Source organism: Neofelis nebulosa, chromosome 9 (assembly GCF_028018385.1).
Source record: "Neofelis nebulosa isolate mNeoNeb1 chromosome 9, mNeoNeb1.pri, whole genome shotgun sequence".
NCBI lineage: Eukaryota > Metazoa > Chordata > Mammalia > Carnivora > Felidae > Neofelis > Neofelis nebulosa.
In genome coordinates, this window is record NC_080790.1 from 20,856,369 (window position 1) to 20,872,944 (window position 16,576).

The 16,576-nt window shown below is 42.4% G+C and overlaps 1 protein-coding gene across 1 annotated transcript in view; it reads left to right on the forward strand.

The window, feature by feature from the left end:
- The first annotated feature begins 3,845 nt into the window (after positions 1 to 3,845).
- Positions 3,846 to 16,576, forward strand: part of RAB10 (RAB10, member RAS oncogene family) — an 80,858-nt gene continuing 68,127 nt past the window's right edge. The window contains exon 1 of the mRNA XM_058682773.1: positions 3,846 to 4,498. Within this exon, the coding sequence (XP_058538756.1) occupies positions 4,372 to 4,498 (127 nt within the window). The 5' untranslated portion in view covers positions 3,846 to 4,371. The remainder of the gene's footprint in view (positions 4,499 to 16,576) is intronic.

Consider the following 16,576-nt stretch of genomic DNA (forward strand, 5'->3'; position numbering starts at 1 on the left):
CGGCATTTCAGAAATGAGGTATCCCCGGAGAAGCTTAGGACAAACACATCCAATGGGATGGGGAAGGCTCATGGGGCAATCATTCTCTAACAAGAGGTAGGACTAAGTCAAGATATGTAGGCAGAGCAGAATATTGGCAGGTGATGGAGAGAAGAATGGTTGCAGCCTCTCAGCAATCAGGGATGCCTACCAAAGCCCTTCCTCATGGAAATCTCTGCTGAAGGCTGGGAGAGTGAACGCAGGAGGTAGGCACTAGGCAAAATCCCTGAGATTGGAGTGGTAGCTTTTATGGCCAGGTGACAACATAGCAGTGGGACTGCCATTCACGGGAATAACTCCATTTTTAAGGATAGAGAGAGCAAGGGGCGGAGAAATCAGAGGAAGAAATCAGGTACAGAGGATGGAAGATACATGCAGGAAGAGGAATAATGATGATCCTGAGGCATAATAATGATCTTCTGAGGCAGGAATTTTTTTAAAGTTTGTTTGTTTGTGTCTGTCTGTCTGTGATCTCTACCCCCAACATGGGGCTCGAACTCAAGACTCAAAGATCAAGAATCACATGCTCTTGGGGCGCCTGGGTGGCGCAGTCGGTTAAGCGTCCGACTTCAGCCAGGTCACGATCTCGCGGTCTGTGAGTTCGAGCCCCGCGTCAGGCTCTGGGCTGATGGCTCGGAGCCTGGAGCCTGTTTCCGGTTCTGTGTCTCCCTCTCTCTCTGCCCCTCCCCCGTTCATGCTATGTCTCTCTCTGTCCCAAAAATAAATAAAAAACGTTGAAAAAAAAAAAATTTAAAAAAAAAGAATCACATGCTCTTTGGACCCAGCCAGCTAGGCGCCCCAAGGTAGAATGTTCCTTTTTTTTTTTTTTTTTTTAATTTAAATGTTTATTTATTTTTGAGAGAGAGGGAGAGGGAGCACAAATGGGGGGGGGGGCGGGCACCAAGGTAGGAATTTCCTATAAGCTTTAAAGGCAGGTCCTAAAAGTTGAAGCAGAGGACTGGAAACATGACTTTGGTCAGCTGCGTGTTCTCTAGAAAGATATAGAAATAATACCTTAACTAATAATATGAGCATATAAATATATCTATTTTCTTTCTTGGCTTTGCAAATATTTGGGCCAGATTTACAGAGAAAAATTTTTAAGGGCATAAATCCTAAGCTAGTACTAACTAAATTGGCATTTTCTTTCACTAAGTTTTAGGATTTATCAAATATTACTTCGTAACACTATGTTTTCCTTTTAGGCCTACATAGACCCCATTTTATTCTTTTTTTCCCCCTAAAGTCAGAGGCCTTTCATGCCTTGATCATTCCAGCCATCTTCCGTGGCAATGTAGCTTGATGCTTAGGTCTTACTTCAGCAAAACTATTAATTAACTTTGGGGAAGCCGAACATCGAGAACTGGCTGAGCCTCCCAATTCCCACCTCCATACAATGTGATGTCCTGTAGAGGTCTTCTTCCCTGTCCCCTTGCATATAGTGCTGGCTCTGCCACTAATGTGTGACCTCTGGCAAGTCTCTAACCTCTCTAAGCCTTAGACTTATCTGTAAATTACACACAGGAGTTGAATTATGATGTAAAAGATATGAAAGCTCTAAAATTCTATGATCCAGACCCAATAATAAATACAATTTGTTAATAAGTGCAGTTCATTCCTAAGGTTTCAGAATATGGAGCCCATGGAGAAAAGGATCCACGTGCTGTAACTGCTCCAAACACCCGGGATAGGGGTGCCTGGGTGACTCAGCCAGTTAAGCATCTAGCTTTTGATTTTGGCTCAGGTTGTGATTTCATGGTTTGTGGGTTCAAGCCCCATGTCAGACTCTCCGCTATCTTTGAGGAGCCTGCTTGGGATTCTCTCTTTCCCTCTCTCTGCCCCTCTCCCACTTGCGTGCTCCAGCTCTCACTCAAACCAAATAAACAGTAAAAAAAGAAAGAGCTAGGATAAAACATGAAGTTTCTAAATTTATTTTTCAATTAAAAAAAATTTTTTTTCAAGTTTATTTGGAGGGGGGCAGAGATACAGAGAGAAGAAGAGCGAGAATTCCAAGCAGGCTCTGTGCTGTCAGCACAAGGCTGATGCGGGGGTGGATCCCATGACCCAGAGATCAAGACCTGAGCAGAGATCAAGAGTTGGATGCTCAACCGACTGAGCCACACAGGCGCCCCAATTTATTTTTTATATGTAACTGCCCTTATTCCCAAATTTTATGTCATGGAATTAATTGGGCTTTCTACATTTAGAAATAATAACATTTAAGAAATGCTTTACAACACTGGGGCTTGAGTTAAACTTATTTGAAAGGGAGAATCACGCTAACACTCCGGGGTGCTCAATGTAATGCCTCTTAATGGACGACAAACCTGTGAAGCACTGATCATAGCTCATTTTGTGATTTGCATGGCCAGCCTATATTAGAATTGTTGGCATTATCATAAGACATTCCCAACTATAGAAAGAATGATCCATAGAGGATAAGGTTTAAGTGACAAGAGCAATCACAGAAACAAACTGAAGAGCGAGATGTATCAGAGAAGAGAAGCATTTTCAGTAGTGAAGCTTCAGGGGTGGTTGGGAAGGAAAAATGCAAGCCAAGTCTTTAAAAAATGGAAGGTTGAAATACGATTACCCTAACGGCCTCGAAGAACAATTTTAATTACGTATTAAATGCACAAACGTTTTGGGGGTGGTGGCGGATGTAAAAATGTAGTTTTTACTTCTCTCTCAAACCCTGTTTCCAGATGTCTCAGGGTTTCCTCTTGTAGAAGTTTGAACTAGCCCACCAGGTTCAACTACCCTACCACCACATCCTGGGTGTGCTTGGCAGCGATGAAGCACATTGAGAATGGCAGGGCAGGGGCGTGACTCTTTAAACGACAGAAAGGAAAAAGAGGAACAGGAAAGGATAAAGACTAATAGGGAAGAAAGGGTGTAAGGCACAGGAAAAGGAAGGGCAAGGAAGAGGCAGCGTCGGGTTGGGGTTGGCTTCACTGTCCTTCAATTTTGGACACCGGTGGTTAGCTTTTGGCTGCAGGGACCAACCCTGCTGCCTCTGTATGGCGCTGCTGGGCTCTCGGGCATTCCAAAAGGACGGCAAGGCCTGGAGCGGGTCCTGGGCGTAGTGCACAGCACCGAAGCTTCGACTTCTCCCTGCACCCAGGTGTTCTTCAGTCCTTCTCCCCTCGCCCTGGAAGGCGGATTACATCATTCCAACCTGAGCAGCCCGGCCAGTTTTTCCATTTCAGACTCCTGTTCTCTGGAACGTCAACTTTTGCTCCTGAAGTAAACCAGTATGTAGCTCTAATGCTTCTCCTGTTACCATTAGCCACCAGGGAGGGCACTCCAGGATGCGTCTCATCTTAGCAAAGAGCCTATTAATGACCCAGGGCGCCACTTTTTCTGGCGTTTACGAACTACAGCTACACAGGAACTCACGGCCATCAAGGACTGTTGCTGCGCCAAGCCCCTCAGCTCGACACACGCGACACACACAACCGGGGGCATCCTCAGCGCGGCCGGGGAGGCTGCCCCGAGAGGAAACAGGGTGTCAAGGGGCTACTCCAGCGTGCAGCGCCTGCGCAGTCACCAGGCAGCGCCTCCCCGCGGGGCGTACTCTTAACGCGGCGCACCCTATCAGGCAGCCGCAGGGAGCGCGCCCGCGGCCTCGCCCTCTCTCGCCCCTCCCTTCTCTCTTCTCCGTCCGGCCTCAGACAGAGGCTCTGAGAGCCGGCGCACCACTCCCCGCCCCCGCGTGCCCCTACACGCTCCGGCGCGCGTGCGCAGAGGCGATCCGCAGGGCTAGGGCGCGAGGGAAGGGCGGGCGTACGTCCTTGCGTGCGTCTCAGGCAGCGCGCACGCCGGCGTGAGAGGGCACGGGGAAAAGGTGGCTCTGGCCGGGGCGGCTCGGCTTCCTGTGGCTATGTAGCTGAGCTCGTCGGCTCGGGGTCCTCCACTGCCACCGCCGCGTCCTGGCGCGGAGTTTCTGCTTGGGAGGGAGACTGTCCTCACGTCCGCCGCACTCCCTCGACGGCAGAGCTTGCTTGCTCGCCCGTGGGAGCGTCCCGGCCGAGCAGCCCTGAGGGGGGAGGGGAGGCCATTTTGTCCCGACCGACTCCCCGGAACCGGGCGGAGCGGCTGGGAGAGGCTGCGGAGCCGCGGTCGCCGCCCTCGGAGGCACCGGACGCCGCCACCGTCGGGGGGCTTCCTCGACGAGGCCGTTCGCAGGTCGCCCGCGCCCTCTCGAGCCCTCGTTTTTCCCACGCTTCCCCGGTCCTCCGGCCTGAGAACGCCCGAGCGAGGAGTTGGCTGTAGTGAGAGGGACCGATCCCTTGGGGCCGCCGGCGGCGAGAGCCTGAGCCGCTCCTCCCAATGGCGAAGAAGACGTACGACCTGCTTTTCAAGCTGCTCCTGATCGGAGACTCGGGAGTGGGGAAGACCTGCGTCCTTTTTCGTTTTTCGGATGATGCCTTCAATACCACCTTTATTTCCACCATAGGTAAGACCTGTGGGAAGATGGTGTACGGTCTGGGTAGCTGCAGACCGTTTCTGTTACTCCAGACATCTTGCTTCCCGTAATAAACGCCTTTGTTTCAGTGATTCCGATTCCAAGCGACAGACCTAAGTTACTGTTTGAATCGACATCGAGCTTACTGGGGCGGGGTCTTCTGCTTTCCATCCGGTCTTTTGCTTTCAAGTCTCCTACTCTGTTCAGTGCCTCTGATGCAAAATATGCAGCATTAACCACGTTCCAGAATGCTGTTTCTTTAAGCGACTGCACTGGCTTTTTCCATATTTGTGTGGCGTTACTAGATGCACGATACTTGTAAGGGATTTATTTTAGTGGTTGGGATTGAAGCCGTAGGTCATTTGGTAAAGGTCTGAATTTATACTTCAGGGCAAAGAGAAGATTCTATATGGTCATAACTTAGAGTAAACTTGAGGGTTTGTGTGAGGAATAATTAAAGCAAATTAGAGGGGAAAAGTGAGTTCCCCCGCGTTGACTAATCCATTGATGTGTCAAACAATCGGAGGCTCTTAGTGCTTGGGGTGGGACTCAGTGGCATGTTTGCCTCACAGTGCTTTTCCAGACATCAACAGAAACAGTAATCTAAGGGAGATGATCAGTTTCTGTCCTCAAACCCGAAAGAATGAAGTTCTCCCTTCTGTTAGACTTTACGCTAGAATTTCCGGGAAAACGTTTGGCCAGTCCTAGCCGTAGAACTTCTAATGTACTTTCACCTTATGTTTCAGAATTACTTAGTGTGGAAGTAAGAACTAAAGGTTGACCTTTTTAGTTGGTTTCTGGTTTTGGAAAAAAAAAAAAAAAAAGGGAAGACTCTGGGAAAATTCCTTTGGATTCTGGTTAGAAAATTTAGTGGCATTAAGACGACTTGTGTTAAATGAATTGTATGCGAAAAATGCCCCCCCCCCCCCCAACCACACGCAGTAAGTATCTTAAAGGATACATGGTTGCCCCTGTCATTTGGAACCCAGCGCTCAGCATTGGGGCAGTGCAGTGAAACCCAGTTATACATGTAACTAGTTTTATATTTGAGAGATTTTAAAAAGCAACTGCAGCCTTCTCTGAACTCTGGGAATTGCAAAATTAAGCTGATTTCAGTTTACAGCATTATTGGAATGGTTGATTTGGATTTATGACAAAATTTTTGTTAGCTACTTAATTCATATGAAATTATACTGAAATTAAGTTGGGCAAATGATAATTTTAAATAGATTTTTAATTTTACTCTTCCTTTTTTCGGGATGGGTGGGAGACATTGCAATCATTATTGGATGTGTATCATACTATTCTCTTGACCTGTCATAAATTCCCTGAAATTTAGAACTTGTTTTCTGCTTGTGGATTAGCACTTCCTACCACTAAGTGTGCTTTTAATATGCCACCACTTTTAGCTGTAACTGGGTGGGTCACATGGTTAGATAGTTCAGCAAATATTTATTGAGCACCTGATGCCAGGCACGGTTTTAGGTACTATAAGTGGTGAACAGGGTAGACCCCTTGAGCAGTCACAACAGAGCGTGGGAAGTGCTACAAAGGGATGAACATAGGGAGGAGAGGTGACCAGCCTAAATCATGGGGGAATCTGAGTAGGCTTGCATGGAGATGGTATCTGAAATGAAGCCTGAAGGACATAGGAATTGGACCAGTGGAATAGGATAGGGCCTAGAAATTCTGGAAAAGGGAGCATAGTGTAAACCTTTAGCAAGATCAAGATCAACTTTAACCTGCCATTGAGAAGGGTGGAATGAGAGTAGGAAGCAATGCATTAAGCCCCATCTATTCTAGTCTTTTCGTAATGGGTACGTACACACAACTAGACCCCAATCCTATAAGATAATGACTCAGTCTTGTGTATTGTGTAGTCTTTCTTTTTTTTTTTTCTTTAAGTTTTATGTATTTATTTAGTAATCTCTGTACCCAACGTGGGGCCCAAACTCACAACTTCGAGATCAAGAGTTGCAGGCTCTTCCAACTTTCAGCTAGGCACCCCTTGTGTAGTCCTTTTTTTAGGGGAAATGTGTGGTGGTTTTGGTTAGAGCCTGCTTGGTTGGAATCCTACTTCCACAGGCTGTGGGACTTTGGCAAGTTATTTAACCTCTTTGTGCTTCAATTTATTCATTATTTTATTATTATTTTTTAAGCTTATTTATTTATTTTTGAGAGAGAGCACTCGAGCAGTGGAGGGGCAGAGAGAGAAAATCCCAAGTGGGCTCCACACTGGCAGTGCAGGGCCTGATGTGGGGCTTGATTTCCTGAATTGTGAGATCATGACTTGAGCTGAAATCAAGAGTTGGATGCTTAAGCAACTGAGCCACCAAGGTGCCTCTCAATTTCTTCTTTAAATAGAATCTACTACATAGGGTAGTTGTGAGGATTTTATGGGTCAGTGAGAGTAAAGCATCTAGCATGGTGCCAGGCATACTGTAGGAGCAGAGTGCTTATTAGCTAGATACAGACTATATGTACCTTTGGCTGTTGAAGGATAGCAGAACAAGTTACTTTATGGATTGAATGCCCTGCGCATATGGTCACTCAAATATTTGTTAGTCTCTGCTAAACAATTTCACATCAGACTCTGAAAGTTTCATATTTTGATATAAAAATATTTGATATGTTTGGTATTTTGATATAGGAGATAGGCTGAAGAGTGTGAACTGAGAAGTGAATAAGTATGAAATTCTAAGTATAGCTCCAACAGATATTGCATGTATCACTGTGTGCAGGTTTAGAAGTCTATTAAACCAGTGCTGTTTAAAACAAATAGAATCTGAGCCACATATTTTTTGATATTGAAAAAAGTAAAAAAAGGTTTTTTTTTTACATTAAAAAAGTAAAAGAAGAATTTAATAATGTTTTAACTCATTTTCCCCCAAATGGTATCATCTTATTATGTAGTCAATATTTAAAAATTGTTGAAATATTTTCTATTGTTTTTCTTCAGTGTGTATGTTATTTACTGAAACTAATTTCACTTTGGGTTTGGCACGTTTCAAGTGCTCGATAGTCACCTGTGGCTAGTGGCTACCATATTGGACAGTGTATGTCTGAACAGCCTGAACTAGCTAGTTGGCTAGAAATGACTTTGTATGCTATTTTTTTACTTTTTAAAAAATGTTATCAGTTGACTAGGGTTATCTCTTTAGTTTTGTTTTTTAAAAAATCTAGAGCATTCGCTAATTATGAATGATAGTGAATTTTGAGTTGTTACTTGATTGTTAAAACCTCTTGAGGTTTGAGTAAGTAGTTACCTTGCTAAGTGAGTATTCAGAAATAAATAGAAGTAGGTATTCACAAGGACCAAACTGCCGATAGAAGGCAGACCCTCATTATTTCAGATGGAATCATTTTAGTTGTTTGTTGGTCATTGATTCTTAGAAGAAAGAATTTTTATGGGTTTATTATGCCCATAGTGCTCACAAAGACTACAGTATTTAAATTTTTCTGTGTACTTTCAATTCCCACACATTTATAGCAGAAATTATGATATTTATGGTCAGATTTATTGCAGAGTTGCAAAAACAAATTACTGTTATGTCCCACACTCACCATTCTCAAAGTGAAGCCAAGGGCACTAGAATATAAGCTGCATGAGGGCAGAGGTTTTTTGTTGTTGTTGTTTTTTGTTTGTTTTTTGCGGATAGAGGCTAAGCACTTAGAAGAGTCTCTCTTGAGGTGCCTGGGTGGCTCAGTCAGTTAAGTGTCCGACTTCAGCTCAGGTCATGATCTCACACTCCATGAGTTCAAGCCCCGAGTCGGGCTCTGTGCTGACAGCTCAGAGCCTGGAGCCTGCTTCACATTCTGTGTCTCCCTCTGCCGCTCCCCTGCTCATGTTCTGTCTGTGTCTCAAAAATATATGTGCTGCCGAAGTGAGCGCTTTGTGTCTCAAAAATAAATAAAAACATTTAAAAAAATTTAAAAAAAAGTTTCTCTTAATGGGTGTGAGATAAATAATGAATGAAGACAGGCAGACAAGTAATACAGTCAGGACCCTTTAATATAGAATAGGGGCCAGTTTTATTTTAATATTTCTTCCTGTCTACTTTCTGAACATTGTATATGTGAAGTATATTGCAATCAGATTTTGCTTAAGAATAGTAGCTGTTTGGCTAGTAGAATAATTTTAGGGTAAAACTGGTTTGAGAAATATTTGCTAAAGAGAGCTATTCAGGGGTCCATTTGGTTATAGCCCTCTTGGCAGTATGACGTCAGGAAAACATTACTCTTTAATGGTAGTTACATGGACTTGTCCTAAGGCAGAATTTTTTAGTGGGCTGTATTACTGAATGTGCTATTTTTTGGTATTAATTCCTCATTCCATGCCTTGGTGTATTATTACCTTTTCCATAGGGAATATCTTTTGTTGGGAAATGGATTGTCTGGGCTCCATGCAAGAAGTTAAATTGGTAAAGGCTCTTGCCTCTGGGAGAGGTATAATGAATGCATCCTTTTTGCTAAGCTTTATTAGAGTAGGATGGTTCCACTAACCTGCATTTAAGAATTGGTTGATTTAATTGAACTGAGCCCATTTATATGGGGAGGCTGCTTTTTAGAGAAATGAGCAAAACCCCTGTCATATTAAACATGCCTGGACTTTGCTGTGATTCTCAGTCAGCAGCTCATGCTATAGGAATGCCAGGGTGCCTAAGGAATCTTTCATTTTAATACCTAGTTTTAGGATTGATTAAAAACTATCCAGACATTTTTCCAAAGAAGATCTACAGATGGCCAGTAAGCACATGAAAAGTTGTTCAGCATCACTAATAATTAGGGAAATGCAGTTCAAAACCACTATGAGATGTTACTGCAACCCATTAGGATGACTGGCTTATCAAAAATGAACTTTGTCAGGGGCTCCTGGGTGGCTCAGTTGGTTAAGCATATGACTCTTGATATCCGCTCAGGTAGTGATCTTTCGGTTGTGAGATTGATATCTGCATTGGGCTCCGTGCTGAGTGTGGAGCCTGCTTGGGAGTCTCCTTCTCCCTCTCTGCTCCTCCCCTGCTCACATACATACTGTGTCTCTCAAAATAAATAAACATTTTTTAAAAAAATGAACTTTGTCATACAGTTACCTGTTCAAGTTCTTTCAGTACTTTTGGGTTTAGACCCAGAAGTAGAATTTCTGGATCATGTGGTAATTCTATTTTTAAGTTTTTGGGAAACCACCCTATTGTTTTTCACAGCGGCTGTACTCTTTTGTATTCTTAATGTCACTGCACCAGGGTTCCAATTTCTCCACATCCTCACCATACTTACTATCTATTTAGCAGCATTATTCACAATAGCCAAATAGTAGAAACAACCCAAATGTCCACATGAATGGATACACAAAATGTAGTAGTATATGCATAGAGTGGAATATTACTCAGCCTTAAAAAGGAATGAAATTCTCGCATATACAACAACATGGATACCTTAAAAACACTGTGCTAAGGGAAACAAGACAGACCGAAAAAAGGACAGATACTATGTGAAATCATTTATATGAGGTACCTAGGATAGGCAAATTCATAGAGAAAGTAGAATAGTGGTTATCAGGGCCTGGAGACTGGGTAATGGGGAGTTATTGCTTAATGTGTACAGAATTTCATTTATTGCTTAATGGGTACAGAGTTTGACTTTGGGAAGATGAAAAAGTTGTGGAGAGGGTAGTGGTGATGATTATATAATAATTAGAATATCATGTAATGCCACTGAACTGTATGCTTAAAAATGGTTAAATGCACAAAAAGACAAATATTCACTATATGCTTGCACTTACATGAGGTATCTAAAGTCAAATTCATAGAAACAGAAAGTAGAATGGTGAAAGGTAGAATGATAGTCCCTCAGGGACTGGGAGAAGGGGGAAATAGGGAGTTGTTTAATGGGTATAGAGTTTCAGTTTTGTAAGGTGAAAAAGTTCTGGAGATCTGTTGCACAACAAAGTGAATATACTTAACATTACTGTACCATATACTTAAAACTTAAGATAGGTAAATATTTTTTTTAACTTTTATTTATTTATTTTGATGGAGTGGGGGCAGAGGTGGGGGTAGACAATCCCAACAGGCTCCACTCTGTCAGTGCAGAGCCCAGCATGGGGCTGGAACTCCCCAACCATGGGGCTCGACCTGAGCTGAAACTAAAAGTCGGACGCTTAAACGACTGAGCCACCCAGGCGACTCATGATGGTAAATCTTATATGAATTTTTACCACAGTTTTTAAAAACTGGTAAATTTTATGTTATGTGTATTTTACTAAGAATCCAAAAAACAAAAGCTACCCAACACTTGACCTAGTTCTCTGTAAGAGCATTTAATCACAGGCAGCTCCTCGGTGTTCCATGTGATAGTTACTGTTAACCAGTGGTCTTTGAGTCAAGAGGATCCTATATGGTACTTTCCCACACTTTAGTATCATTGGTCTGTCTTTTTGTTGTGTGTACCTACATGGAGCTCCTTGGGATGTTAGAAAAAAAAAATATCAATGCAGGAAAAGAATCCTGCAATTAATTTTAAGTCAAGAAACAGACTGGTGAAGTGAAGTAAGTTCCAAAAGATTTTATGGGTAATTAGTGAAAGCTTTTTTTACTAGAATCCAGATCTAGTTCTATGGCCATATTTCTGATTATGAGAACTTCATGGTTTTGTTTGAAAAAAAATTAATGATGGCTAATTCTCCCATTCATCAATTTCTATTTGAAAAATGAAGTTGCAGTGTTGTTTTTTGTTTTTGTTGTTGTTTTGGCAGGAGTGAAGAAGTAACAAGTATCAGCACCAAATATCAAGGAGTTTTGTTCGGGTTACTTGTCCTTTGCAAACCTAGAGCTTAACAGAGTAGAGCTAAGCTGATGTTAAGGATAATTATTTTCACTTCCAGAATTACAGTGTATAAGAGTGTACAAATAAGTTAAAGGAATACCTGTATGCCTGTTCGGTTTGAAAAAGAGAAAGAGTGATAGAAATATTGTCAATCTCTTTCAACTTTTAACAGTACCAGTTTGCCCAGTCAGTGCTGTGGTAGGAACTGTAATTAATAGAGAACTGTTAGAGCTCGTTGAGTGTTGATTTACAAATTAGAAACTTTTATTTAGCGTAAAATATAAATTGCTAAAGATGTATTCTGTATAAATATGAAATATAGGGGCGCCTGGGTGGCGCAGTCGGTTAAGCGTCCGACTTCGGCCAGGTCACGATCTCGCGGTCCGTGAGTTCGAGCCCCGCGTCGGGCTCTGGGCTGATGGCTCAGAGCCTGGAGCCTGTTTCCGATTCTGTGTCTCCCTCTCTCTCTGCCCCTTCCCCGTTCATGCTCTGTCTCTCTCTGTCCCAAAAATAAATAAAAAACGTTGAAAAAAAAATTAAAAAAAAAAAAAGAAATATAAATTAGCTAAAGAGATATGCATGGGAGAAATGCTTATGGAGTTGGTTAGGTCAGAAAGGAAGAGTTTAAGGAAGCTACAGAGAATGTTAATAGAACATTTTCTGAATCTGTAAGACCAATAAAAGTCTTTTTTTTTAATTTTTTTTTTCAACGTTTATTTATTTTTGGGACAGAGAGAGACAGAGCATGAACGGGGGAGGGACAGAGAGAGAGGGAGACACAGAATCGGAAACAGGCTCCAGGCTCTGAGCCATCAGCCCAGAGCCCGACGCGGGGCTCGAACTCACGGACCGTGAGATCGTGACCTGGCCGAAGTCGGACGCTTAACCGACTGCGCCACCCAGGCGCCCCATAAAAGTCTCGTAAAGATCATAGATTTGCTTCCTTTAAATCGATGAGTATTGGGGGTTAATGGAATCCTGTTTTGTTTTGTTTTTTTCTCTTGAAGGTTTTATTTTTAGGTAATTAGGTGAACTCTACATCCAACATAGAGCTTGAATTTAACAACCCCAAGACCAAGAGTCGCACGTCCTACCTACTGAAGCAGCCAAGTGTCCTTGGAATAAGTTTTTAAAATTTGAATTATAAGATAAAGACTTTGAAAATAAATGGTTAGAATAAAATATTAGTGCAGAAAACTCACCTGAAGAGAAATCTGAAATGAGAAAAAATTTTCTTTGAAAACAGTACTGCATATTTTGGATTACAAGCAAAAGTGATTGCTTGATGTTTATCCTTCTTTCCAGAGATGAAATTTTTTTTTTCTTTCTTTTTTTTTTTTTTTTGAGGAAAACAGCCATTGGTGGTGGAACACAGAGTTTCCAGTATGGCCCAGAAACAGAGCATTCAAGGTCGTAAATCATTAGAAAAAGGAAAAACAGTTTTGTGGAGACCCAAATAGTACAATGTATCAAAATCAGTATAGAAGGACAGTGTTGATTTGTTTCTTTCATATTAATAGTGATGTATATGCAGACGTGTTTTTCAACGTTTTTTTATTTATTTATTTTTGGGACAGAGAGAGACAGAGCATGAACGGGGGAGGGGCAGAGAGAGGGAGACACAGAATCGGAAACAGGCTCCAGGCTCCGAGCCATCGGCCCAGAGCCTGACGCGGGGCTCGAACTCACGGACCGCGAGATCGTGACCTGGCTGAAGTCGGACGCTTAACCGACTGCGCCACCCAGGCGCCCCTATGCAGACGTGTTTTAATAGAAATTTTTATTAAGGCAATTGTGGATTCATATGCAGTTATAAAAAATAATACAGTGGGAATTCTTGTGCATTCTACCCAGTTCTCTCAGTGGAAACATTTTTTGAAACTAGTGTAATATCACAACCAGGATATTAACCTCTGGCACAGTACATCAGTCTTATTTTACATTTGCATACATACATACATTACATATTTATGTTTCTCAGGTTTTTTTTTTTTTTTTTTAGTGTTTATTTAGTTTTGAGAGAAAGAGAGCGTGAGTGGGAGAGGGGCAGAGAGAGAGAGAGAGAGAAGGAGAGAGGGAGAGAGGGAGAGGGAGGAAGACACAGAATTGGAAGCAGGCTCCGGGCTCTGAGCTGTCAGCACAGAGCCTGACGCAGGGCTCGAACTCACAAGCAGCGAGATCATGACCTGAGCTGAAGTTGGATGCCCAAGCTACTGAGCCACCCAGGCGTCCCTGTTTCTCAGTTTTACTTGTTTTGATTTGTATATGTTTTAAATTCTCCATAGTTTTATCACTTGTGTATGTTAATGTAGCCACTACCACAGTGAAGATACTGAACAGTTCCAAGAAGCAAAGATCCCTGGTGTTCTTTTAACTATACTCCTACCCCTGCCCCCATTTATCTACTCCAGAACTTTGTTTTTCATTTATAAAATTTTGTCGTTTCGTAAATGTTATATAAATAGAATTGTACAGGGTATACTTTTTGGGGTTGGCTTTTATTCACATAGCATAATTCTCTGGAGATTCACCCAAGTTGTTGTGTATATTGGTAGTTCTTTTTTATTGTGTAGTATTCCATGGTATGCATTCACCAGTTTGACCATTCACCTGTTGAGGACCATCACTGCTGATTCCACTTTTTGGCTGTTGTGAATAAAGCCGTTAGGAATATTTGTATATAGGTTTTTATATGATCATAAGTTTTCATTTCTCTGGGATAAATGCCCAATAGTATAATTACTGGGTCATATGGTAATTGCATGTTTGGTTTTATAAGAAACTACCAAACTGTTTCCAGAATGGCTTTACTATTTTACATTCCCACCAGCAGTGTGTGAGTGATCTAGTTTCTCTGCATCCTCACCAGCATTTGGTGGTGTTACTATTTTGTATTTTGCTATTCTGGTATCTGTATAGTGATATTCTCAGTGTGGCTTTAATTTGCGTTTCCCTGCTGGCCAGAGGTGTTGAAAAATCTTTTTATGTCCTTATTTACCATCTATATATCTTCTGATGAAATGTCTGTTCATGTCAGTTGCCCATTTTCTTTGATTGTTTTTACTGTTGAGTTTTGAGAGTTCTTTGCACATTTTATTTATTTATTTATTCATTTATTTACTTACTTACAGTTTATTTTGAGAGAAAGTGGGAGTGGGGGAGGGGCAGAGAGCGAGGGGGAGAGAGAGAATCCCAAGCAGGCTCTATACTGTCAGTGCAGAGTCCAATAGATGTGGAACTTGAACTCATGAACCGTGAGATCATGACCTGAACTGAAGTCCGGCGGTTACCTGAGTCACCCAGGCACTCCTCTTTATACATTTTAGATACTAGTCCTTTGTTGGATTTGTGGTTTGCAGGTATTTTCTCCTAGTCTGTATCTTGTCTCTTCTTCATTATGTGGACATTCATAGAGCAGTTTTAATTTTGATGAAGTCTAACTAATTTTTTTTTTAATTTTTTTTCAACATTTATTTATTTTTGAGACAGAGAGAGACAGAGCATGAATGGGGGAGGGTCAGAGAGAGGGAGACACAGAATCGGAAACAGGCTCCAGGCTCTGAGCTGTCAGCACAGAGCCCGATGCGGGGCTCGAACTCACGGACCGCGAGATCGTGACCTGAGCCGAAGTCGGCCGCTTAACCGACTGAGCCACCCAGGCGCCCCTAATTTTTTTTTTTTTTTTTTTTTTTTTTTTTTTACAGATCATGCTTTTGGTGTCTAAGAACTCTGTTTAGTACTAGATCCTGAAGATTTTCTTCCATGGTGTTTTCTAAATTTTATCGTTTTACATTTTACATGTGAGCCTGCAATCTATTTTGAGTTAATTTTTGTATATGGTGTGAGTTTTAGGTTGAAGTTAATCTTTTTTGGCTATGGAATGGATATCCAGTTGCTCCAGTACCATTTATTGAATGTACAGGCCTTTTGTTTTTTGTTTTTTTAAATCTCATGATCAGGTGGTGCAGATGTTCTGAAGGCTTCAGAGATTATGTATAAGGGTGAAAGTTGACTCAAGTGACTCTTTTATATAATAGCAACTTACACTCTGCTTTCTGAAAGATTTTCAAAATTTTTATCAGTGATAATATTTGAAATAAAATACTGGTATAAGATTTTTAGTAATAAAGAAATCTCTCGTCCTATTCCTGTCCATCCCCAGTCTTGCTCTTGAGAGGCATTGTCTAGCTCTTCTGTTACCTACCTCTATATTTTTATTCGTTTTGTTTTGTTTTGTTTTTGAGAGAGAGAGAGCAAGCGCATGTGCATGGACCGGATAGAGGGGCAGAGGGAGAGAGAATCTTAAGCAGGCTCCATGCTCGGTGCAGAGCTGGACACAGGGCTTGATTCCACGACCCTGGGATTGTGACCTGAGCTGAAATCAAGAGTCAGGCGCTCAACCAACTGGACCACCCAGGCGCCCCACTATTTTTTTTATTTTCAATGTTTATTTTAGAGAGAGACAGAGAGAGAGAGAGCGAGCACGAGTGGGGAAGGGGCAGGGAGAGAGGGAGACACAGAATCCAACGGAGGCTCTGAGCTGTTAGCACAGAGCCCAACATGGGGCTCAAACTTACAAGCCATGAGGTCATGACCTGAGCCAAAGAAGTCAGAGGCTTAACTGACTGAGCCACCCAGGCGCTCCTTATTTTTATTTTTTTAAGTAAGCTCTGTGCCCATGGTGGGGCGCAAACTCACAACCCCCAGTCACATACTCTATTGACTGAGCCAGCCAGGTGCCCCTACATACCTCTGTTTTCAAATGATATGCCCATATATCTTTCGAGTCATTAATTAATTTTCTGTTTAAAATTTTTTAATGTTTATTTATTTTTGAAAGATACCAAGCACGTGAGAATAGGGGTGGGGCAGAGAGAGGGGGACAGAGTATCCAAAGCAGGCTCTGTGCTGACAGCAGCGAGCCGGATGTGGGACTTGATCTCACATACTGAGATTATGACTGGAGCCAGAGTCGGATACTTACCGACTTAGCCGCCAAGGCGTCCCATTTTTATATTTTTAAAGTTTATTTTTTCGAAGTGAGAGGAAGTGCGCGCACATACGCGCGCACACGCGCGCACACGCAAGTGGGGAGGGGCAGAAAGGGGGGTGCAGAGAGAGAATCCCAAGCAGGCTCTGCATTGCGGTGAGTACAGAGCCTGATGCTGGGCTTTAAACTCATGAACCACAAGTTCAACGACTGAGCCGAAGTCAGATGCTTAACTGACTGAGCCACCCACGTGTCCC